A 24910-nucleotide genomic window follows, 5' to 3' on the forward strand; every position below is an offset into this window, starting at 1 on the left:
TGCTTAGGGCTCTGTGCTTTCACTCCCGAGGGCCCAGGTTCAATCCCTGGTTGGGGAACTAAGATCCCGGAGGCGGCGTAGCCAGAGATAGAAAAATAGAATAGAATAGACTAGAATAGAATAAATGAAAGTGTTTTTTAAAAAAAAAAAAAAAAAAAAGAACTGCCTTGGGGAAAGGGGCAGGGCAAGAGCGCTCCCTGGGGAAGCTCTCCACTTGGTGTTAGACCCGGGGCTCAGGGCACCTCCCTGAGGAAGGGTTTTTGAGCTGAGACCTAAAAAACAAGAGAGGTGGGCCGGTGAGGCAACCCCCAGGAGGTGGTGGCTGGGCCAGAAAGCCCAGAGGAGCCCTGTGTGGACCCTGGTGAGGACTGGGCTTTGCCCCAGCCCCGAGCTCCTGCCCCCTCCCTGTTCCGTTCCCCACCGCTGGGCAGGTGTGGCTGACACCCCGGTGGGCCTGATGACTTCTCTCTCTGCAGACGGTGGCTTCCCGCTGCTCACCATCTACCTCCAGGTCTTCCTATCGCCCACGTCCCTTCGTGAGGGCGAGTGCCAGTGGCCGGGCTGTGCCCGAGTGTACTTCTCCATCATCAACGCCTCCTTCCCGGCTTGCGGTGCCCTCAAACCCCGGGACCTCTGCTTCCCCGAGACGGGCCTGTCCTTCCGCATTAGGGAGAACAGGCCTCCCGGCACCTTCCACCAATTCCGCCTGCTGCCTGTGCAGTTCCTCTGCCCCAACGTCAGCGCGGCCTACAGGCTTCTGGGAGGTGAGTGCCCACCGCGTGGAGCCTTCCTCGGTGCCCGCTGAGTGCCAGGCACGGCGCTGCGGTCCCTCTACACAGGCCGTCGTGTTTACTCTGCACCACCCCATCATCCGTTCATTCAGAAGTCCACAAGTATCTCATGTATGCCTGCCATGGGCCAGGCACTGTTCTGGGGAGGAAGGATGAGAGAGTGAACACATCAGGCCAAAATCCCACCTTCCTGGAGCTTCCATCCCGTGGGAGATGGAGACCACACACGTGCTAAGGAAATTGGGTGGCCTCTGAAGGGACTAGGTGGGATGTAAAGCTGAGAGGGTGTGGAGTGGTGGAGACCACTGTCTCAAATCAGATTGCTGGGAAAAGGGGACACTGGAGCAAAGGGGGGGTGCCAGGCAAGCAGAGTGAGCCCCTTCAAGAGCACCAAGGTGGGAGCCCCATGTAGCTGGAGTGCAGTGAACCGCAGGGCAGGGTGGAGGCCGCTGAGGGCAGAGCAGTTCCAAGTAGGCGGCAGGCTTCCTGCCGAGGGACTGGGGAGCCATGGAAGGTGTTTGGGAGAGGGGGTCATTGACAGGACATACCTTACCTTTAAGAGCTTAGTCTGGCTGCTGTGTTAGAAATGATTGGGGGTGGGTGGTTTAGGGGGAAGCAGAGAAACAAATTAGGAGGCAGGAGAAATCCTTGAGAGAGGAGGAGGTCTGGGGTGAGGGTGGAAACCTTTGGGCAACAAGAAGGATCCTGCAGGATATCCTGGTGAGTTGGATGCGGGGTGTTGAAAGAAAGAAGGGACCAAGCATGGTTCCAGGATTCCGCCTGAGCAGCTGCAAGGACAGTGGACCTTGCCACAAGATGGTCCTGCCACAAGATTGCCCTGGGGAGGCCAAGAGCATGGATGTGGGGAGGGGAAGGGAATTGGATCCCAGTGGAGATGAGAGAAGGCAGCTGAGGTGCCATTAAACCATTTAAAGGCAAGGAACTGGGACTCAAAAGGGACACTTACAAGCTGGACTTATTAGTAAGTAGAACCTGGATTCACACCAGGTTGATGGCATACACACGGTAATAATGTTGAAGAAGATCTCAGTAGCGTAAGGAAAGCAGTCACTCACACTCTCCCAGCATCTTTTCATTTATCCTGCAGCAGGGATAGAAGTCTTTGTGCAGAATTGCCGGCAAAGTGTATGATTTAGCGTGCTGCCTTTTTCGCCAAAAAAAGGGTTTTTTGTAACCGTAAACAACAGAGGGACATGTTTGCATGATAAGCATTTCCCACATGTGTAGTTCACATGTAATGTGTGGCTCTGATGTGATTTCCCACTGAGTGGAGTTGGCAGCCCTCCCGTGCTTGGCTCTGGGGTGGTCAGTGTTGACCTTCAAGCCTTCAGCCTTTTCCCTTTTTTGGGTCATTTCTGGAGGATGAATTCCAGGACAGGCTTGGCTTGAAGAGTGTATTGTTGTTACCGGTCCTCCCTCACTGGGTTGTGGAAAGACACGTGAGTCACTGAACGTACAGCAGTGTCTGGCAGGGAACAGACACTTTTGCCTTCATCATCTCCTCTTCTGGTGAGGAAACTGAGGCACAGAGAGACAGAACCACCAGCCTTGGGCCACACAGCCAGAAGGTGTATAGGACAGCGATTCAAACCAGGCAGTCAGAAATACTTGTGTGTTAATATAAAATCACACCAAATGTCCACCATGTTTGTTTCCAAGTGGTGGAATAGCTTTATTTCTCACATTCTCTAAAATAAGCACATACCACTTCCATAATTAAAGAAAAAAATTCCTAAATCTTTTTTTTTCAGAAACCAGCAAATGCTGGGAGCTGAATCTCTGGGCTGAGCTGGTGCCAGCCCTCCCCACAGCAGAGGCAAGGTGTGTGAAGGGGTATGCCTAGCCCGCCCAGGTGATCAGGATGAAGACCTGATGTAGGCCTCCTGGTCCCTCTGTTCCCCATCAGCACCAGTGCAGGCTGCAGCCACAGTGAAGCTCAGGGCACAGTCTTCACTGCAAACTGTGCTTGGAGCACCGTGCCTCACTGTGGAGCCGAGGAGGGGCCAGGGCCTGGGGCCAGCATGCACCCCGGCTCCATCCACAGGGCCCCCGCCCGTGCCACGGAAGGCAGCTCACCCTTTCCCCAGCCCGGGGTTCAGCCCGGGGTTCCTGGTCTGCTTGGTGCGCAGGTGAGAGTCTGCCCTTCCGCTGCGCTGTGGACAGCCTGGAGGTGAGCACGCGCTGGGCCCTGGACCGCGAGAAGCGGGAGAAGTATGAGCTGGTGGCTTTGTGCACGGTGCGCGTCGGCGTGCGAGAGGAGGAGGTGATGGTGCCCTTCCCCGTGACCGTTTACGACGAAGACGACTCTGCGCCCAGCTTCCTCGGGGGCGTCGACACCGCCAGCGCCGTGGTGGAGTTCAAGCGGAAGGAGGTGCCTGTCCGTTTGTCTGGTGCTTGTCTGGTGTCTCTCTGTTCCGTGTCTGGATTCCTCTATCTGCCATTTATTCCTCGGTCTGTTCAGCGGTTCGTCTAGCCATCCAGACACGTGGCTGACCATCCATCTAACTATTCGTCTTTCATTTGTCCATCAGTCTGTGTGTCGGGGTTTTCTGTCGGTGTCCAGGACAGCTGAGGAGGAGAGAGGAGGCCAGCCCCACCGGCACCCAGCTGACCACTGCCTTGGGAGGCCGGGGGACCTGAGTGCCCAGTCTGTGTCTGACGCCGCGGGTGGGGCCCCAGGGCTCACATTGGCAGGGATTTCCCTGCGCCCAATCCCAGCCCCACCCTTTTCTGGTCCACGCAGGTGGAGCGTGACTGCCACCTGCTGGGCCTCGGACTGTCCTGCAGCTGGCAGGCCGCAGGAGCAATGGAAGGGTGGGAGCGTAGTATGTTGTCACTGCCTGCTTCTCTGGGCACCCCAAGAGCAGGTTTGGCGGATGAGCCGGTGAGAGGAAAGCACATGACACAGGGGAGTGTCTCATGAGCCTGGCAGGACCCCCTGGTGGTGACACTGGGGAGCCTGGTTAGCAGTGAGAGCAGAGATGCCCTGTGACTTTGCTCAGAACCTTCCTCGTGACTCTCTCCAGCCTGGTGTACAGAAGAGACTTGGAGGAGAGCATTCTGGTGGATACCTGGGCTTGGATCCCAGGTCTGCCATCTGTCACTCTATGACACTGAGCTAACTCCTCCGCCTTGTGGGGCCTGGTTTCCTCAGAGAAGAGTAGGAGTGCTTGCTGTGCTCTATGGGGACCTAGATGAGGTCTTCAGCAGAGTACCAGGGCATGTGCTCTCATCCATCCTTATGGGGCATCTGTAGATGCCTGTCACACCTGCTGCACAGGTGAGCTGCAGTGGCCCAGGAAGGGTGACCAGGACAGGCTGACTAGGGGCCCCAGGGAACTTGAACCCAGGTCAGTCTGTCCCTAGAGCCAGCTCTGACTGCACACACCTGGTCCACTCGTGGGGCACGTGCCTTTCCACGGTCTCTGGCTTTAAGGGCCCTAACTGGCACCCCCTGTTCTCTGCAGGGCACTGTTGTGGCCACACTACGTGTCTTCGATGCAGATGTGGTGCCGGCATCCGGGGAGCTCCTGAGACGGTACACAAGCACGCTGCTCTCCGGGGATGCCTGGGCCCTCCAGACCTTCCGACTAGAGCACTCGCCCAACGAGACCTTGACCCAGGCCAACGGCAGCTCTGTGCGGGCAACCGTGCACGACTACAGTAAGAGAGGCCACATGTGGCCTGGCTGGGCCCCCTGGGGAACTGGCGGCCCACTCTCCTTGGACGGGGCAGCACCCAGCACACACAGACGCCTGTCCTGGCCCTCTGAGCACCAGGCAGCCGCCCCTTCCACTCCTCCTCCCGGCCTTTGTCTCTGCTGGGCTTGCCTGGTCCACCTTGGTGGGTGTTTGCAGGCTGTCCTCTCCATGAACTGTCCTGAGGCCGACCCTGGCAGGACACCCCGTGCTGGCCACGCCAGGACTCACTGCAACACGTATGTCATCACCGAGGCCTCCCTCTGGCCCCTGGCACCTGCTTTGCCACCTCCCAGGTGCCCAAGTGCCCAGGGGTTATTGCCCCCTCCCCCCACCAGCAAGTCTCTACTCACAAGGGGCTCATGTATCCATACAATAGCAGCTCAGTGTCTTAGAGTCAGAGGGTTCCCCGATGATTGTCCTGTCTGGCTCCTGGAATGCACCCACCCTCAGGGCTGAGCTCCAGGGGCCCGCAGTGCTCACCTGCAGAACGGGGCATACTCATCCTCAAGCTTCCCTGCCTCCCTCCCCTGCCCTCCTGCCCGTGTTTTCTAGGATCACCTTTCAAATACCCCACTTGCACTTGGGTCCTTGTTTGGGGGTCTGCTTCTGGGGAACCCAGGATCACTGGCGTCTTTACCCCTTTCTGGCTGGCCTGATCCTATTTGTTTCTCATCCTCCCCTCCCCCACCAGGTCTCTGAAGCCTTCTGTCCTGTGTGAGGGAAAACGTCATCCTTGCCCCTGCATACTCACTCTGGTGCCATGTGCACCAGAGCCCCCCATCCCCCTTTCTGTCTCCACTAAACTAAAACCTTAGCCTTGGCACACGGCAGGTGCTCAGAAGCGTGGAAGCTCCCGGGTGCTGGAGGCCTGTGGAATCCAAGGGTCCACAGGAGGCTGCTGCTGTTGAGGGTTCTCAGGGACTAGCACAGTCTTCCCAGGGCCTAGGTGGTGGTGGTTCTTTACCTTGTGTGGCCTATCCCGCACTCACATCACACACACACACACACACACACACACACACACACACACACACACACACACATCCCCAAGGTTACCTCCAAGCTGAGAAGGGTCTTCTGGGCTCCCAGCTCAGCACAGCGACTCACTACTTTTAAATAGTAGTTCTACCTTAATGCGTCCCGCCAGGTCTGTTATCTGTGTCCGTGTGGGAGGAGGTGCCTGTTTCCACATGTGTGCGGGGAGGAGGCGTGCAGCGGCGTGGGACAGTGGTCCCAACCCGCAGGGCCCCCGCCCATCATCACCGTGTGCCGTCCACACAGACACACCCCCTCCCCCACCCCCCGCAGGGCTGGTTCTCAACCGGAGCCTCCCCATCTCCGAGAGCCGGGCCATGCAGCTGGCCGTGCTGGTCAACGACTCGGACTTCCAGGGCCCGGGGGAGGGCGTCGTCCTCCTCCACTTCAACGTGACCGTGCTGCCTGTCAGCCTGCGCCTGCCCAGCACCTACTCCTTTGCTGCGAGCAGGCGGGCCCGCCGCTTCGCCCAGGTGAGCCCCCAGCCTGCTGCCTGCCTGGGGAGGGGTGTGGAGGGGCAGGAGACCCCCAAGGTGGGGTGCTCCGTTGAGCAGATTTCAAGCAGGGCTGGGGGGTGGGTGACACCCCCTCCCTGAGCTAAGTAGTACACGGAGTGGCCCCAGGAAGCTGCAGGCACGGGGCCAGGAAGGCTGGGGCCATGGAAGACTGGGACGGTCATGAGCAGGGCTCGTGGGCTTTGTGGGCCCCTCTTCTTTGCCGTCTCCTTCCTTGGCATCTTTAAAACATTTTGTACTCATGAAAGAGCAGCGCCAGGTAAATCTATGCATGCAGACTTGGAAAGACGTTCCTGGTGAATTAAGTGAAAAAGTGGTTTGCGTAAGTGTTGGTCTCAGGTGGCTCCCTAGGTTCAAAACAAAGTCCTCATTGCTGGGAATTTGCAAGTGTGCAAATGCAGGCAGCAGTGAAAGTTGGCGCCCTCTGCAGGGAAAGACAGGGAGCGCTTCTACTTTCCACTAATCTGCGAGTATGTTTACTAGAGCTTATTTTGCATTTGTCATTGGAAAATAACGATTAGAAGTGGAAAAAAATTAAAGTTATAAGTATTCGTCAAAGGAGATAAGGGATAGACAGGAGTGATCTCTTTTTCTCACATTAGCCAGTGTGTAACATTTTGGTGCAGTTCTTCCGAGAATGTTTCTCTTAAACGCTTTTTAAAGTTCACTTGTGGTTACAGCAAGCATATGACTTAACGTACTGCATTCTCCTAGTGGGGCAGCTGTGGCCACATCCTCTTTAGAACGTCCCGTTTAGGGCCATCTTCTATTTTCCTGTGGTTTTGCCAGTTTCTGTGGTTGGTTCCCTTACCTCTTGGCAGCCACCTGGGGCCAGCAAACGAAGAACCCCACCCTTGGACACATCCAGGCTCCCCAACCTGCCACCCAACCTCGGGCCTTTCCTAGAGGCAGGGGTCAAGGGTGGTGGGAGGTGACAAAGCAGAGGGGCCTGAGGGGTGTCTGCGGGGTTGAGCGGGAGTAGGCATTGCTGGAGGTGGGTCACCTGTGCTCCAGCAGACTCAGGAGGGCACAGGGACCCGGGTCCCAGTCCAGCCCCAGACTCACTGTGGTCTCTCACCGGCTCCCCAGTTTTTATGATTGTAAATTGAGGATGATGACCTTGGGCAATGTTGAGGGTCACTGGAGAGAGTGGAAGTGAGCCCGGTTTGTACAGGGAAGTGCTCGGAGCCCAGCAGGTATTTTTGTTGTGGCGTCAAGCGTGGGCTTGGAGGAGCCTGGCCCTGCCCTGGGCCTGAGTCGGGTTGAGCAAGGGCATGGTGCGTGGCTGCAGGCAGGGCCCTATCCCCGCTCCCCCCACCAGGCCCCCAGCCCTCAGCCTTGACTAGTCAGAGCTTCTGATCTCAAGCCACCGCAACCCTTACGGTAACTGAAGTGGCTGAGGGGGTAAAAAGGAGAGTTCAACTGACCAGCTCCAGGCCCCAGTGACCACAGCTGCCAGCCTAGCATCCCTGGGAGAAGCACCTCTTCTCTCCCAGGAGTTCCATCCCAAGTCTCAGGAAGGCCCCCTGGGTCCCGTGTGGGACAGACAACGATGCTGCATGAATCATGGCCTGGGTGTCGTGCTCTGACTAACCAGGCGAGTGACCTAGCTTGGGCGTGTACCTCCCCAGGTGGGAACTGGTGATCCCCAGAGCAAAATTGGCCTGGCCAGAAGAGAGGGAGGTGTGTAGGAGGCATACAGGCTGCCTTTGTGCCTGAATGAGTGAGCAAGTGAGGGATGAGCTGGGCAAGCCGGCAGCACCTCCCTGGAGGGCCAGCCCCAAAACCAAACCCCAGTGCCCCGTGTTCTTTCACCTCCGGCTCTGAGGGGCAGGTATGGATGGTGGTTCCATGGTCTGGACAGGGCAGGACCAGGCAGGCGGATGGTCTGCAGGTTCCGGGGGCATGCAGGATGGGGACATGGGGAGCTACCGTCCTGGGCTGAGTAGGAAACTGACCTGGGACTCAGGCTGCCAGGGAGCCCCTCCAGCCACCATCACAGGTGGTCCAGCCACCCAGCTAAGGATTCCCTGTGTCCCATGCCTAGATTGGGAAAGTCTGTGTGGAAAACTGCCAGGAGTTCAGTGGCATCCACGTGCAGTACAAGCTGCAGCTCTCCAGCGCCAACTGCAGCGCCCTGGGGATGGTCACCTCGGCCGAGGACACCACGGGGACCCTGTTCGTGAATGACACGGAGGCCCTGCAGCGGCCCGAGTGTGCCCAACTCCAGTACACGGTAGTGGCCATCGAACGGCCAACCCGCCAGCAAGCCCAGGCCCCACTGCTCGTCACACTGGAGGGGACATGTGAGTGCCAGGGCTGCGGCGAGGGTCGGGATGGACGGGCGTAGTAGAGCCTCGGGCTTCTCCCACAGAAGGGCCCCGGTCCTGCTCCCCCTCACTACCTGGTGGCTTCCCTGAGCCTTCTTCCCTGTAAGATGAGAAAACGGTGCATGCTGCACAGCCAAGCTGGAAGGATGATGGGGGAAAGTGTGAAACAGTTTAGCCCAGAGTGACAGCATTGTGGACGGTCACTGCTGCCCGTCACCTCTGTCAACACGTCCTTCCTGTGCACTTGCTTTAGGGCTGCCAGATACAATAGAGGACCCAGGTTAAATGTGAATTTCAGGTAAACAACAAGCAATTTTTTTGGTGTAAGTACGTCTACTGCAACTTTTGCAGTGTCTCTTAGAAGACAAACTTCCAAGTGTGTCACCGTGATATTAGGGACGTATTTACACAAAGCAGGTGTTCACCGTTATCTGAAGGTCAGGTTTAACTGGGTGTCCTGTGTGTCACTGGCCGAGTCTGGCCACCTCACACCCTCCCTCCATACTTACCTCAGCCCAGTAGCTATCCCCGCTGTGTGACTGTGGTACCACCCCTTCCTCAGCAGCCCCCTCACTGCCCTGCGCCCCGGTGCTTAGTTACTACCTCCCCTCTGGGCTCAACCCGTGGCGACAGCTCAGCCAATGCTGCCCTCACCCATGGGTGCTAGCAGCTGGACACAGGGCCCAGGCTGGCCCCCTGTGACTTGCTTTCTGCCACCCCCAGATGTGGCAGAGGAGCCAGGCTGCCCCCTGTCCTGCGCGGTCAGCAAGAGGCGGCCCGAGTGTGAGGAATGCGGCGGTCTGGGCTCTCTGACGGGCAGGTGCGAGTGGAGACAGGGAGACGGCAAAGGTAGGCCCCGTGCAGAGCCGGGTGTTCGGGAGGGTGACGACGACTGAGTGGAAAGGGCGTCTGTGTGGGCCCTGCCAGCCTCTGCAATGCCCTCCACCCCTGCCCACTCTGAGTCTCTCCCCCAGCGCCTTGTCCCCTGCTGCGACTCCTGATGCCAGGAGAGGGTGGACATGAGTGCAGGGTGGCATGAGGACATTGGGGCTGTTTATCACCGTGGGATCACAGGTGCCTGAGGCTGGACTCGCTCTGGGCTTGAGAGGGTCTGGGCCAAAGTTGGGATGTGCTTCTTTTTATTTTATTCTAAATTTCTGTACATACATTTGTCCCTAAACTAGATGTGAATTGGCATCTGTGTCTCCATTTCTCCACCCATATACACATAAATTACATGTACATTTGTGAATATATTCACCCAATGCTTTTATTTTTTTTAACTTTTTATTTTATATTAGAGCATAGTCGATTAACAATGTTGTGTTAGTTTCAGGTGCACAGCATAGTGAGTCAGTTATACACATACACGTATCTATTCTTTTCCAAATTCTTTTCCCGATTAGGTTGTATGTAATATTGAGCAGAGTTCCCTGTGCTCTACAGTAGGTCCTTGTTGGTTATCCATTTAAAATATAGCAGATTGTACACGTCAATCCCAAAGTCCCTAACTATCCCTCCCCCTAACCTTCCCCCATTCACCCACTGCTTTTATTTTTTTTTATTTCTTATAAATTTATTTTATTTTATTTATTTATTTTTGGCTGCATTGGGTCTTCGTTGCTGCTCACGGGCTTTTCTCTAGTTGTGGCGAGCAGGGGCTACTCTTCGTTGTGGTATGCAGGCTTCTCACTGCAGTGGCTTCTCTTGTTGCAGAGCATGGGCTCTAGGTGCACAGGCATCAGTAGTTGTGGCACGTGGGCTCAGTAGTTGTGGCTCGTGGGCTCTAGAGCGCAGGCTCAGTAGTTACGGCGCACGGGCTTAGTTGTTCTGCAGTATGTGGGATCTTCCTGGACCGGGGCTCGAACCCATGTCCCCTGCACTGGCAGGCGGATTCTTAACCACTGCGCCACCAGGGAAGCCCTCACCCACTGCTTTTAGACACATAGTTCACAGACCCTTTTCAAAGATTCAAAAGGTGGATGAGTATAAGGTAGGTATTACTATGCAACCAAAAGGTGGATGAGTATAAGGTAGCTTACACTGTGCACATCATTCATAGTTGGCTTTAGTTCATAAAAACACAAACCTTAAAAAAAATTCAAAATATCCAAGACGATCTTCAGAGAAGCTCTACCTGGGAGATCCCAGCCCAGGGAGCATGGCCCCAAGCAGGAGGGGCCTGCACAGCCTTGGGCTTAGCCTACTGCTGGCTCCAAGCCTCGCCCACCAGTGTGAGGGTCCCGCTCATGGTACAGCCTAGAGAGGGTCCCAGCCTTGTCTGGTCTCTTCTGGCCTCCTTGATGTGAGCCCGGGCACAGCCCTGGGACTGCCCAGCTCCTCCAGCCCTCACTGCCTGGGCTGCCCTGTACACCCCGGACCCCCAAGCTCTCCCCAGGGATGGGCTCCACGTGTGGTTTTTCTTGGCTCAGGCCTCGCTTTGCTTCTCCTTGTGGGGGGCGGTGCAGGCTTGGCCTGGGAGGCCCTGGGGTGTGGCCCTCCCGGCTCTGGCAGTCTGACCAGGACGGGTGCCCCCTCATGGTAGTAACTGCCTGCTGTGTGCCATAGGGATCACCAGGAACTTCTCCACCTGCTCCCCCAGCATCAAGACCTGCCCCGACGGCCACTGTGACGCCGTGGAAAGCAGAGACGCCAACATCTGCCCCCAGGACTGCCTCCGTAAGCACCGAGCCTGCGCGTGTACCTGAGCAAGGGCAGGGCCTGGGAAGGGGGTGTAGGTAGCAAGCTGAAGGGGCTTGGACTCCCACCTGCACTCAGCCAGGCCAGCCAACTTCCTGGGTTGTGTGTGCTGAGCCTTTTTCTAACATTTCATTTGAACAAAGGGCTCTCCTCCCCCAAGACTAGCGCCTGCTGGCCTGACCCACCCTCTCCAGTGTTGCCCTGGCCGGCTCATGGGCGTGCAGCTCCCTGTCCCCCATTCCGCTGGCTCCAGGCTGCCCCTGCTGCCCGGGCTTTGCTTCTGAAAAGTAACCGTGTGTGGACCTCAGTAAGGGCCCTGGGCAGCCTGTGGGTTCCTCCTCTCGCCCGCTGTGGCCAGGGGACTGGTTTGGGAGCCTGTCGTGCTGGGACTCCTGCCTGGGTGACGCAGACTTCTGAGCTCACTGCACTCCCTGGGCCTGAGAGTGGTGACATCGGGTGGGGAGGGGCCTCTCACGCTCCTGTCTGGGTGGTCTGGCTGGTCAGGTCCCCCGAGGCTGAGTGGGCTGCTGAGTGAGTTGTGTCCATCATCAGGGGGCGGCAGCATCATTGGTGGGCACGAGCCTGGGGAGCGCCGGGGGATTAAAGCCGGCTTCGGTATCTGCAACTGCTTCCCGGAGGAGAAGAAGTGCTTCTGCGAGCCGGAAGACAGCCAAGGTGAGCTGGCTGGGGCCACGCGGGCAGGAATCCCCACACCTCCCTGAGCCCCAGGGAGCCAGGGAGGAAATTGCGGGAAGGCGCGGAAACCCAGGAGACGTTTTTCCTTCCCTCCGGGTCTTGGTTCCCCCATCTGTGCAGACAGGGAGCTGGGTCAGGGCCTCTAAGACTGCCTTCTGGCCTGAAGTTTGGTGTTGTTTTTGGGGTTTTTTTGGCGTGCCATGCAGCTTGCAGGATCTTAGTTCCCCAGCCAGGGATTTTTTTTTTTCCACATCTTTATTGGAGTATAATTGCTTTACAATGGTGTGTTAATTTCTGCTTTATAACAAAGTGAATCAGCTATACATATACACATATCCCCATATCCCCTCCCTCTTGCGTCTCCCTTCTACCCTCCCTATCCCACCCCTCTAGGTGGTCACAAAGCACCGAGCTGATCTCTCTGTGCTATGCGGCTGCTTCCCACTAGCTATCTATTTTACATTTGGTAGTGTATATATGTCCATGCCACTCTCTCACTTCTTCCCAGCTTACCCTTCCCCCTCCCCACGTCCTCAAATCCATTCTCTACGTCTATGTCTTTATTCCTCTCCTGCTCCTAGGTTCTTCAGAACCTTTTTTATTTTGTTTTTTTAGATTCCATGTATATGTGTTAGCATATGGTATTTGTTTGTGTCTTTCTGACTTACTTCACTCTGCATGGCAGACTCCAGGTCCGTCCACCTCACTACAAGTAACTCAATTTCGTTTCTTTGTATGTCTGAGTAATATTCCATTGTATATATGTGCCACATCGTCTTTATCTATTCATCTGTCGATGGACACTTAGGTTGCTTCCATTTCCAGCCAGGGATTATTGAACCCGTGCCCTTGGCAGTGAAAGCACAGATCCCTAACCACTGAATCACCAGGGAACTCCCTGGCCCGAAGTTCTGTGGTAAGGATTGGGCTGGAAAATTATTTCTTTCACCAGGTAACTCAGTGTCTGCTCAGACTGTCCCTGTGCAGGGCCTTTGCTGGGCCCATGGCATTGGCCAAATGGGTCCCCATCCTCCTAGCCAGAGCCTCTAGGTGCTTCTTCTGGGACAGCAGGTGCCCCACTGAGCACATGTGGATGTGCTGAGCCCAGGGATGCTTTTCTGGTATTTGGGTTGTTATTGCACAGCCCTAGGTCCTGGGCCACTTTTCTTTCCTCCCTCCTTTATACTGACTAAAAAGAAAATACAAAAGACATCAGGAACACAGGGGAAGAGCTGCACTTCCCCACCAGCGCCCCTGGGCCTCTGGCTTCAGTGCAGCATTCTAGGGTGGGTGGATGCAGGTGTGCATGACGTCCGTTGTGTGACCTTAGGCAGGCTGCTTATAAACTCTCATTCCTTCTGGAAAAGGGTGGTAACAGTCTCCAATAGCGAAAATGTACAGAACAGTTCCTGCTGTGGGCCGCTTCTCTTGGAGGGTTGGCAATTACTCTCGGACCTTCACACCAGCAATGCTCTCCAGGATGCTCGAAGCTGGTCACAGCAGACACTTCCCGGCTGTCCTGGGCGTGGCGGGCTGGAGAGCTGCTCTGTACCAGCTTCTGAGGGTATTCGGGGTCCCCCTCCCGGGGTGTCATCTCTCACGGCCCACCCCCGCTGCCTGCAGACCCGCTGTGTGATGAGCTTTGCCGCACAGTGATCGCGGCAGCCGTGCTCTTCTCCTTCATCGTGTCCGTGCTGCTGTCCACCTTCTGCATCCACCGCTACCACAAGAACGCCCACAAGCCGCCCATCGCCTCAGCTGAGATGACCTTCCGCCGGCCTGCCCAGGCCTTTCCGGTCAGCTACTCCTCATCCGGTGCCCGCCGGCCCTCGCTGGACTCCGTGGAGAACCAGGTCTCTGTGGACGCCTTCAAGATCCCGGTGAGGTTCCCCGTGTGGCCTCGGGGCTGGGGAGGCAGCCCCCCCGGGGGGAGGGGGCCTGCAGGTGGCGCCAGCCTCTGGTCTCGGGCAGCTGGGAGGGGAGGAGGGGACGGGTCACCTGGGGCTAATGCGTTCTCACCCACCGGGAGGACACCCTGAGCATTCCAGCAGCCCCCTGCCTTCACTGAGCGGCCTTCCAGGGAGGGGCGGAGAGCGTGGAGCAGGGTGGAGAATGATGGGTGCTGATTTACATGGACTGAGATCTGGGCCGTTAGGATACAGGGAGGGTGGGCCGTGCTGAAGCTGACCGGGAGCTATCCTGCAGATGCCCCAAGCGCTGGGAGGAGGAAGGCTTGGGGGAGGCGCTGAGGAGGACTGTGGATTTTATTCTCAGAGGGTGGGCCCTCTGGGGGTGGGGCCCATGTTCTGCCTTGATTTCCGCAGGCCGCTCTCTTAGGGGTCTGTGGGGTGGGAGCCCCGTGATGAGGCACTGTCCCCATCCCGGCGAGAGAGGCTGGCAGGCGGGGGCTTGGTCAGGGTGGCAGCAGCAGAGAGGGGAGTCTGTCTCTGGCCCCGAGGGAGGGGGCACTGAGGGGCCTCTAGGGCACCTGCGGAGGAGCCAGGCCCGGGCCTGTGGCCGGCCGGCTGATGAAGAGTGCCATCCAGAGCCAGCAGTCTTCCCGAGCCCCTCCTGCATGGCAGGGCCTGGGCCTGCAGTCAGCGTGTGCGCATCAGACACCACCCCGACCTGGCCAGGCCACTCCTCTGCCTGCCGTGCCCTTCAGCGTGCTTGCTGGGAGTGCCCAAGTTGCTGGCAGCCTGGTGCTGGGAGGGGCTGAGGGAGGTGGCCAGAGCCGAGGCTGAGTAGGGAGCGTTGCGCCGTGTGCAGGAAGCTCGGCACCTGGGGGCCTCAGTCCGCAGCCCAAGGTAGGAGGTAGCCAGGGCTCATAGGAGGTGCCACCCAAGGGGTGCTGGCCCCTCAGTGAGGGTCTGGGCCATGAGGGCTATTCCCCGACGTGGTGGCCACAGAGGCCTCCCTCCTGACTTCCCTAGTTCCCATCGCTCCACAGCCGGGGTTTTCCAGCCCCAGCAGCATCTCAGCCTCCACAGCAGGCACGTGGGACGAGCCGTTTGATTCCTTTAAATGCCCTGGCGGTTTGGGGCTGAGGTGCACGGTGAGAGTGGTGCTGGTAGGTGCGTGCGCAGGGGGTACTCCTCTGCAAAAACCACCCTCGGCCCACGTTGCCTCCAGCCCAGAGCCCAGAGCAACTCAGAGCTGGGCCCAAGGTCCGGGGGCCCCGCTGACCAGCTCCGAGGTCTTCGATGCGCTATGCAATCTTTTGGCCTTTCTTTTGTCTTATGTAAAGTGGGGGGAATGGTTTTTAACATTTTTAAGAGGATCAAATCAGTGATACCCACCTTAGCGCAGTCTCTGTGAGCAGTAAACTGTTATCCAGTGCAGTGTGGACACCAGGGCGGTGGTGACCGTGTTGTCAACATTGACCCTGACTATGGGTTCTTGGGGAACCTGAGATGCCAGGACGCCCGGGAACTGGCTGGAAGGCGCCCCTGGCCATGGTGCTGAGAGGAGGCTGCCTTGCTCCCAGATGTCAGAACACAAGGCTCTGTTCACTGGGGGGCATTGCGTCCCCAGTAGTGTCATCTCCGTGTGTTAGGCGAGCCTGGCAGGGCACAGCGTAAACAGCACCTGAAGCCACACCCACTCGCCACCCAATTGCAGCGAGGCTTGGGGTAAAGGATGCCCAGTGCTGGCACAGGAAGTCAGGTTCCAGACTGGATTCAGCATCCCCAGAATTCAAGTACATGAGCCAGGCTGGGGGTCTGGGAAGCTGCCCTGGTGTGGTCTTGAGTGGGCATGGTATGTGGATGGGACTTAGGTGGGAAGGCAGGGGGGTGCAGGTTCAGGGTAATGACTGGGCCTAGGGCAGGAGCAGGCTCTTCCACGCGTTGGGGTGGAGGTTCCCAAGGAGCATAGTGGCACCTTTCCAGGGGCTGCCACACAGGGAGGGTGTCCTTGACACTCCCAACAGTAGCCAGGGGTCCTGGGCTGGTAGGCAACTTGGGCCACTGTTGCCAGTTCGGTTCTCTTAGGAGTTCTGGGGGGGTCCCTGGAAAGGGTGCCTGAAGATCTGGGCTGCTGGCCAGTCAGTGCCTTGTGCCCTGATGTCCAAAGCGGAGACGGTGCTGAGCAGCTTGGGCCTGACTCCCAGGGAAGAGGCCATGCTCCCCTGTGAGCACCTATGGGTGCTGAGTAAGCCCTGAATCCCTCATTGGACAGACAAGGACACGGGCCTGGGGTGGCACAGGGCATCTTCAGTAGACAGGGGCCAGCGAGGGTACGGACATACGAAGTCCAGGCTGGTCTGTGGCAAGACCTGCCTTCCTGTGGGGGAGACACATCATGTCACGGCACCTCAGGGCCTGACTGTGGGGTCCTGCCCTTGTACATGGTGACAGTCAGTTGTCTGCACACTGGAGCTTGTCCACCAGGTCTTGCCTTCTTCCTTTTCTCACCATCTTTCTTCCCTCTCTTCTTGTCTCCCTTCCTTCATACCCAACCTAGGAGGATCCAAAGTGGGAATTCCCTCGGAAGAACTTGGTCCTTGGAAAAACTCTGGGAGAAGGAGAATTTGGAAAAGTGGTCAAGGCAACGGCCTTCCGGCTGAAAGGCAAAGCGGGGTACACGACTGTGGCTGTAAAGATGCTGAAAGGTATCTGTCCAGGCAGTACACGATGATGGTTCTGCCACGCACACCTGCGGGAGCCCCAAGGGGTGGATGAAGCCACGCGGCAGCCAGGGTTCTGGCAGCTGGCCTGCTGCCTCCTGAAGAGGCCCTCCCGTTGCTCTTCCTGAGTGGCTGCCGTCTGGGGATCCCCACCATGGATGATGTGGGCTGGTGTGGTCCCTAGAGAAGCAGGGTGAGGACGTTCCTCCCTTGGAAGGCTCTGGAGTGGTGCTACTTCTGTACCAGCGTTGGGTAAAGATCCGAGTTTAAATTAAAAGCCCTTTTGGTTTTGGACTGACAGCTCTCCCCAACCCAGTCTGCTCCATTCATTTCTCTCAGCCAAGCATCCACCAGAGTCCTGGTGAAGAGACCACCTGTAAGGACCAGTCCCTGCCCCCTAGGGCCCTGCCTTGCCCAATCCCCACTGGTCCTCAGTGGGTCTGCCCCGCCCCAGTCTTGCTGCAAGCTAGGCATCCTCACTGGTGTTTCTCAGCAGAGACTGGGTAGATGGCCCTCTGCCACAGCCAGGCTCTGGCCCAAGTGGACCAACTGAGGGCCCAGTGGCCGTGCAGTGGACACAGTCGGCCGATGCACACGTGGGTTCAGCAGTCGGGGCCATGCAGTGCAGAGTGCTTCTGGATACTTGCCCAGGCCCTCAGACTGGGGTCGCCCCTTGCCCATTAGACCCCAGGCCCTAAGGGGCACAGTGAGACTGGCCCTGGGTCACCCACATGTGGTCCAGTGAGTCCCAGTGCCCATCTCCAGATAAGTCTGCACCCAGAGGAGGTGACACAGCTGGGCCCTGGGCTGTGGGACCACTGACCCAGGAGGACTGTGTAGCCACAGCTTTTGTCTCAGAATACCTCCACACCCAAGCTTCTGGTGGGAGCCCGAGCACGCTGTCCACCCTTGGGACATGCGTGCTCAGCATGGCTGGAGGACTTCTGTGATGTCTGGCAGTCTTCGCCTTTCTGCAGGGCCTCACCCGCCACTGTTGAGTGCTTGGTCAGCAGGTGTTTGGGGACAACAGGGAGTCCCTTTACCTTCCCAGAAGGGTTACTGAGGGGGGTCTCTGTGCACCACTGTCTTTGAGAGATGGTGATTGCAAGGAAATAATGCCATTTGTGTGCACAGCCCAACCCTGGGAGGCTTTCCATGGAAAGATCCGCTCACGTGGAAGTGTGCTTCTCGGGTTCTTACTCCCCGGAGGCACACGAGGCTGCTGTTGACCCTCCCATGGGCTGAGAGTAGCCCCAAGCAGTGGGATCCTTGCAGGCCTCGTCTGAACCTGGGTAGGATGTCTCTGAAGGGGATAATGGGTCTGTGCAGACCACCCTCCCCCACCCTGGTGTGGGTGCCGTGACCCAGCAGGGCTGCAGAAGGGGCTAACAGAAGGGACCGCTTTGCAACCTGCTGTGTTTACGTGCATTTCAGAGAATGCCTCGGCGAGCGAGCTGCGGGACCTGCTGTCAGAGTTCAACCTCCTGACGCAGGTCAGCCACCCGCAAGTCATCAAGCTATACGGGGCCTGCAGCCAGGACGGTAAGGCCAGCCAGGGACGAGCAGCTGCCAGGCGCAGACCAGGGGGCTCTGGGCCACTCCATTCTTCCTCCTTCCCCTTCCCCATCCTTTCCTCCTTGGGTGCCTGTTCTCTCTCCTCCTGGAAGCAGGATCTCTGGCTCTGGCTCCTGCCTGGAGCTTGCGTGTCAGTGAGAGGGCCGGAAGGGGTGCAGCAGGAGTGCTTGTGTGAGGCCTTCCCCGCAGTGTGTTCCCTGGGCCTGCCAGGGCTGCCATGAGGTCTCTGGGTACATCCTGGTTGTCAGCACCCTGCTCCAGGCAGAGCCCCCAAGGCAGGGAGCTCCAGAAACGAGCACTGCCTCCTGGGCATGGGGAACCAGACATGCCATAATCTCCGGGTGACCCCAACCCCAGCCCTGCATGGCAAAGGCATTGTCACCATCTCTCACATAAAAGCATCCTGCTCTGCTGGTATTCCAAACCTGCTGTGCCACCCAAGGGACCTCCCACTGTGTGTGTGCACGCGCGTGTGTGTGTGTGTGTGTGTGTGTTTGGTGTGTGAGGGAGACGGGGCTGGCAGGGAGAGGGCAGCAGGGACACTGGTCAGCGCCAGCAGAACTCAGGACTGGGCCTCAGCCAGGACTGCAGCCCAGAGCTGCTGAGAGCAGACCAGAGCAGGGAGCAGGTGGCCCCACGCAGATCCAGACCCTGCCTCTGTCAGCCGTCCCCAGGCCGTGCTGTGGCAGGACCGAAGATGCAGAAGGGCCTGACATCCTAGCAGCAGGTGGTGCCTCCCAGGACGGTCCTGAATGCAGTGACCGCCTGCCTGGGGCACCCAGGCAAGAGGTCATGCTCAACCACCCACGCAGCTGACTTTGGCGTGGCCCCCGCAAGGCGGAGAGCCAGTGATGTGAGAGTGAGCTGGGGCTTAAGTCCTCAGGCTGCCAGAACACAGGCATTTGCCCCCCAGAGCAGGGCTAGGTCTGTCTGCCCAGGTGCAGAGCCTGCCCAGGGGCCCTGCGGCCTGGCCCGTGCTCTGGGAAGCAGTTGCCCAGAGCTGGCCTGACTTCCGCCTGCCCGGGGCCCCGCAGGCAGCCAGCCCACAGCCCCCTCTGCCCCCAGGGCCGCTGCTCCTCATCGTGGAGTATGCCAAGTACGGCTCCCTGCGGGGCTTCCTCCGAGAGAGCCGCAAGGCGGGGCCCGGCTACGTGGGCAGCAGAGACAGCCGCAACTCCAGCTACCTGGACAACCCGGAGGAGCGGGCCCTGACCATGGGCGACCTCATCTCCTTCGCCTGGCAGATCTCGCGGGGGATGCAGTACCTGGCCGAGATGAAGGTGTGTGCCGTCCCAGCCCTGCCCTCCCCTCCGCCTGCCATGGGCCCGGGTTTCAGGGGTCCCTGCCGTTGTCTTCCTTGCAGCTCGTCCATCGGGACTTGGCAGCCAGAAACGTCCTAGTAGCCGAGGGGCGCAGGATGAAGATCTCGGATTTTGGTCTGTCCCGAGATGTTTATGAAGAGGATTCCTACGTGAAGAGGAGCAAGGTACCAGGCCTGGGGCGTGCCAGCCTGGGGCTCCCGGGCTGGGTGTGGGCAACCATCAGGGTACCCACAGGGTAGGGGCAAGATTTTTATCTGGAGAAGATAAAGAGCAGATTTTTAGAGTATAAATTTCCAGCCCTCATCCCCAAACCCTTCCCCAGTCCTGGGCCCCCAGAGACCCAGCTCAGGACTCAGCCCCAAGTCTGTCCCTTCTCTTCCGCAGAGCCACACGTGGTCTTGCCGAGCTGCCCGCTGGGTAGTGGGGACCCTGCAGCTTCTCTCGCTTTTGATCACTATCTTTTTTGAAGGTCACCTAACACTGCAGAAAGAGCAACCTTCTTCTCTGCAGTTGTTCCTCTTGATTCTACAGAGCGAAGGTCACTATTTCCTTTAGTCCTCTGCTTAGAGGAGAGAAACGAAATAAACCCGAGCTTGCTATTCATTCCTTGTAGAAGGGAATGAATCGCTTTACAGGTGGGGATTCTCCTGGGACGAGGGCCTGGGAACCCCTGCCTAAGAGAGTTTGGAAGATGCACCAGGAGGCCCTGGAGACAGGGTCTGGAGTTGCAATGTAGGGATTTCAGAAGCTTTTTCCGAGTCACTGAAACAGGTGGTCAGGGGCCCTTCTCGGGAAATCTGGTTCCCTGGCGTGGTCCAGTTCTCTGTGGCATTGGTCTTGACCCTCTTAGTTCTGTTGCCCTCTCAGCCCCTCTCCTGCTGCAGCCTCTCTGTGACAGACTGGACAGGGCCAGCTCATGGGTGGGTACCTTCAAGACACACAGCTAACCTGGCATTCAGAACATATGCTGCTCAAAAAGAAAAACACAAAAAGTGACGGCATATATACTTCAGCTTTGCTCTGAGGGTCAGGAGAAGACCTGGTGTTGCCAGGGGCTGTGAGGGTGATGTTTCATTTCTTCTGGGGTGTCCGTTGTGACAGCACGTCTCAGAAGTGCTGAAGGGGAAGTGGAGAGGGGCTGCTCCCTGCCCTGTGGAGGGCGGTGGACAGAGCTTTCCTGTTGACACAGAGGTCCTCAGGCAAGCCCCGTGTCATGAAGCAAGAAGCACAGTGTGGCCAAGCACGTCCCCCAAGAGCACAGGCTGTAGGCAGCGTTGTTAGGAACACCCCCCCCCCCGAAACAGTCACACTTCATTAAGGATGTAAATCCTAAAGAAAAAGATTTTTTTTAATTTATTTACTTTTGGCTGTGCTGGGTTTTCATTGCTGTGTGCGGGCTTTCTCTATTTGCGGTGAGTGAGGACTACTCTTCGTCGCGGCCCGTGGGCTTCTCATTGCGGTGGCTTCTAGAGCATGGGCTCTAGGTGCGTGGGCTCAGTAGTTGTGGCTCGCGGGCTCTAGAGCGGAGGCTCAGTAGTTGTGGCGCACGGGCTTCATCGCTCCGCGGCCTGTGGGATCTTCCCGGACCAGGCTCAATGTCCCCTGCATTGGCAGGCGGATTCCTAACCACTGCGCCACCAGGGAAGCCCAAGAATACTTTTTTAAAAAGGAATTATAGTAAACGTTGCATTGAAGTCTAATGCATGCCTTTTTTTTAAAAAAATTGATTTTTGCCTTAAGGCTGACCTATTTGTACTGAAAAGCTATTTCTCGAGTTGCATTAGAAAGGATTTGTTAGGTCTGACCCCAGCACCTCTGTGGTAGGGGGCACTCTTTCAGAGGATGCGAAAGGGCCCTGGGATAAGATAAGAGGTAAAAACCAGCCCGAAGGCACACACACTGATTTCTTCCCTCAGAGCTTCTCAGAAGAGCCTTTAGTTTGCTTGTTTGCATCCGAAGTCCCCAAGATGGAAAATGCTGGATGTCAGTTTCCCAAACTCGTTCACCCTCAGAAATCAAGGGAGACCTCGCTGCATGGTGTTCCTGGGCCACCCACTGGGCAGCAGCAGCCAGGGAAGCGGCCGTAGGAGGACCTGGCTTGTGCTCGATATCAATTTCTTGGGTTTCTTCTCAACAGGGCTGTGGTGCGTGACAGGCACACGTTGCGTAGATGTGAGCAGGCCAGCTGACTCCCTCTGATGTCTCAGCCAAGCCTGGGAGGGCCAGGCTGGGGCTCCGGCCCCTGCGAGGCACCAGTCCTGTACCCAGGAACACTCTGGTGTCATTACTCAGCATCCCCTCAGAGCTGGAAGAGCCTGGAACGTGGCACCCTCCTTCCCACCCCCCCCCCCCCCGCCAGTTCCCAGGATGTCAGAGCTACGTTAATGTCTTTCTTTCACACCCTCTTTAGGGTCGGATCCCAGTCAAGTGGATGGCCATTGAGTCCCTCTTTGATCACATCTACACCACCCAGAGTGACGTGTGAGTGGGTATTGCCTTCCCGGGGAGGGGGGGGAGGTTACATGTGTATAGGGCCATGCCACCTGTCTCAGCAGCTCCACTGGGGAACAGTGCTGGCCCTGAGTGCCTGTCAGCTCATGCCAACCATCCACAGTGAACCCTCCAAGCTGTCGGGGCTTTGTGTATTCACTCAGCAATTGGCGAGGGCCCAGGCAGTAATTCTGAAAGCTACTACTTTCAGAGTGTAAGGGTGTGAGCCATGGCTACAGACCCCCTCACCTCCCTCCCTCTCCCTCCCCTCTCCTCTCTGGGTGTCTCTGACACACAGGCTCAGCCAAACAGTTCCCCTCCTGTGGGCCTGAGCACAGGCTGGGCTCAAGCAGGTCCCTGAGGACTGGTCCCCGCCCATAGGCAGGGGTGGTCTTGAGTGAGTTTCTAGGCAGGTGCCCCAAACTACTCCAAGTTGGGGACCAAAACTCAGTCTTCCAGGTCCAATTACATTTTTGATAGTTTTCAAAAATACAACGGACTTGTTTCCAAGTGTTCTCCTCTGAACAGGCTTGCATATTTTGAACAATGTGGGCTGTGAAAAGGCAGTTCTTAGACAGTTTTAACAACTGTGTTCTGATTACAAAGTTGACCGTAAGAAAATTGGAAATGAAGGGGAAAGCAAAATGAAGAGACTAAAAGCCACTAGGATCCCACCACCCCTAAGTAACTACTGCTGGCCCTTGCAGGCATGGCCTAGAGTTTTCTGTGGCGTGCAGGTATATGCTTTTTGTTACTGTAAGTGGACTCGTGTGTTAATACTGTTTTGTGGTATGATTTTGTCCCCACTTCACAGTAAATTTTCTCTCACAATTAAGTATGTTTTCTATAGCAGTGCTTTTTTTTCTTCTAAGATCTTACGAAAATTTGCAAGCACGCAGAAAAGGTGAAGGAACTGTGCAGGGAGCCCTCTGCCCTGTGGCCTAGGTCCCGCCTACGTTTTGATGTGCTTGCTTGGCTGCCCTGTGCCATCTCTGATGCTTCAGAGCATCACCTCAGGGGCCAGCCGTGTGCCCTTTTGGGTGAGGGGGCTGAGCTTGGGCAGCGGCTTGGCAGGGGTAGGGGCAGGGCAGGCAGATGGTTCATCCCCACCTCTATTCCCCACCCCATCTGTTAGGTCAGCACAGGCTGAAGCTGTGAGCACTTGGGCCACTCTCTGTACTGGGGACTCGGGGTCAGACGCTGCTGGGGGGATGAGTGTCTGGTGCACAGAGGGCACTGCAGACCCAGTGCAACCACTCACTGGTCCTCTTGTTCCCTGCAGGTGGTCCTTCGGTGTCCTGCTGTGGGAGATTGTGACCCTGGGGGGCAACCCCTACCCTGGGATTCCTCCAGAGCGGCTCTTCAACCTTCTGAAGACAGGCTACCGGATGGAGAGGCCGGACAACTGCAGCGAGGAGATGTGAGCAGGCTTTGCTCTGGCCCAGGCTTCCTCAGACACAGACACACTGGACTTTGACGGGGATGAGACACGTGCACTCATTCTTTCCCGGCCTGGGCAGCCCTGGGTGCCAGCCCAGGGCGAGCTTGGTGGCGGGTAGTGACAGGCAGGGCATGATGGGGCAGAAGTCAGAGAACCACCCTTGGGTGTGACGGCAGATGCTGGGGACCCTTGACTCCACTGGGGGCTGGGTTGGCCTCCTGGAGGCCTTCAGGGGTGAGGGGGGTGGAGCAGGACGTGGGGAAAGGTGGTGGAAGGATGAGAGGGTGCTTTAGACCGAGGGAGCAGCTTGAGCCAAAGGCCAGAGACCTGTCCCAGGATGCTTGGGGAGGGGTGGGTAATTCAGAATGGCCCCAAGGGTGCATATAGGGGAGTACACAAGTGGAGGCACAAAAGCAGGCAAGGAGTGGGCAGGGGGAGCCTGGACTTTAGCCCTAGGGCACCAGAATCTTCTCATCTGATGGTGGTTCCATCAGACCATTCTCAGAGGACAGGTTGAGAACACATGAGAAGGGGTCATCCGCAGGCAGAGAGACACCGGTCCATTCATTCTATGAAGTCTGTCGTGCGCCTGCCACGTGCTTGGCTTGAGGCTAGATGGGGGAGTGCAAGGCTGAGTAGGTGCCACCTCCCTGGATGGCCTGGGGTGGCAGGCAGGGGCCCAGTGCACACCCACATGGTAGGTCCGGAAGCCCTGCGACCATGCCAGGGCCCCAGGGGAGGGAGGAAGGTACAAGTCAGAGTGTGATTGGCAGGTGTTTGTGTTCATACCCAGTTCGTCCTTCATAAGAGTTTTAATGACCAGCATTTCTGCCTTAGCCATCATAGCGCCAGACGCTGTGAGCCCCTGCTGACCCCTCAAACTCTGACCCACCTCAGAGAAGGTCAGTGACACAAAAACAGCTTTGAGGTTCGGGAACAGAGCCCCTGGGGCCCAGGGCACTATACTGAGTTTGGTGGCTATGACCGGGCAGTCCTTGCTGGATTGTCACCGCCCACCTGTGTGTCCCATCAGGTACAGTCTGATGCTGCAGTGCTGGAAGGAGGAGCCAGACAAGAGGCCAGTGTTTGCCGACATCAGCAAAGACCTGGATAAGATGATGGTTAAGAGCAGAGTGAGTACCCGGAGCCGATTCCTGGTGCCGGCTTCCCGCGGGCCTCCCGCCCGTCCGCGGAGTTCCCAGCGTGGCACGCAGAGCAAGGCTGCCTGGAGGGAGTTGGTCATGCTGCCCCCAGGGGGAGCCAGCGACTGAACCCTTGTCCTTAATCCAGGCCTTTTGGGCTTCTTTTATTTATTTATTTATTTGAAAGATATAAAAGTATTTTACTTAATGAAGTCACAAACGTATCATTTTTTTTACAACTTTATTGGAGTATAATTGCTTCACAATGGTGTGTTAGTTTCTGCTTTATAACAAAGTGAATCAGTTATACATATACATTTGTTCCCATATCCCTTCCCTCTTGCGTTTTAAATCAGAAAGAAACCAAGATTTTTACCTTGACCCTTAGGAAGAGCCCTCCACAGATAGGGGTGGGGGGAAAATATTCCAAAGCCAAACAGAATCATTTTCAATAACAGAACATGAGGAAGTAGAGTTGAAATGACTGTGTCCTAAATTCATATGCTGTCAGGGGCCCGGCTGGG

The 24910-nt window shown here is 57.1% G+C and overlaps 1 protein-coding gene across 16 annotated transcripts in view; it reads left to right on the forward strand.

The window, feature by feature from the left end:
* The window catches only part of RET (ret proto-oncogene), a gene marked incomplete at both ends in the record, with an annotated part of 58799 nt that overhangs the window by 31119 nt on the left and 2770 nt on the right, over window positions 1–24910 (forward strand). For 3 of the 16 annotated variants that reach the window (XM_081231041.1, XM_081231042.1, XM_081231029.1), the window contains 13 exons: window positions 5822–6021; window positions 8111–8369; window positions 9117–9242; window positions 10962–11072; window positions 11646–11768; window positions 13413–13669; window positions 16254–16401; window positions 17851–17958; window positions 19057–19271; window positions 19355–19477; window positions 21724–21794; window positions 23086–23223; window positions 24278–24377. In XM_081231041.1, coding sequence (XP_081087167.1) covers window positions 5822–6021; window positions 8111–8369; window positions 9117–9242; window positions 10962–11072; window positions 11646–11768; window positions 13413–13669; window positions 16254–16401; window positions 17851–17958; window positions 19057–19271; window positions 19355–19477; window positions 21724–21794; window positions 23086–23223; window positions 24278–24377 — 1979 coding nt within the window. Of the gene's footprint in view, window positions 1–476; window positions 765–2941; window positions 3184–4279; window positions 4476–5821; window positions 6022–8110; window positions 8370–9116; window positions 9243–10961; window positions 11092–11645; window positions 11769–13412; window positions 13670–16253; window positions 16402–17850; window positions 17959–19056; window positions 19272–19354; window positions 19478–21723; window positions 21795–23085; window positions 23224–24277; window positions 24378–24910 lie in introns of all 16 variants that reach the window. The other 13 variants (XM_081231032.1, XM_081231034.1, XM_081231035.1 and 10 more) reach the window with 11 other exon arrangements.

This window comes from Mesoplodon bidens (assembly GCF_964165515.1).
Source record: "Mesoplodon bidens genome assembly, chromosome: 1".
Classification (NCBI taxonomy): domain Eukaryota; kingdom Metazoa; phylum Chordata; class Mammalia; order Artiodactyla; family Ziphiidae; genus Mesoplodon; species Mesoplodon bidens.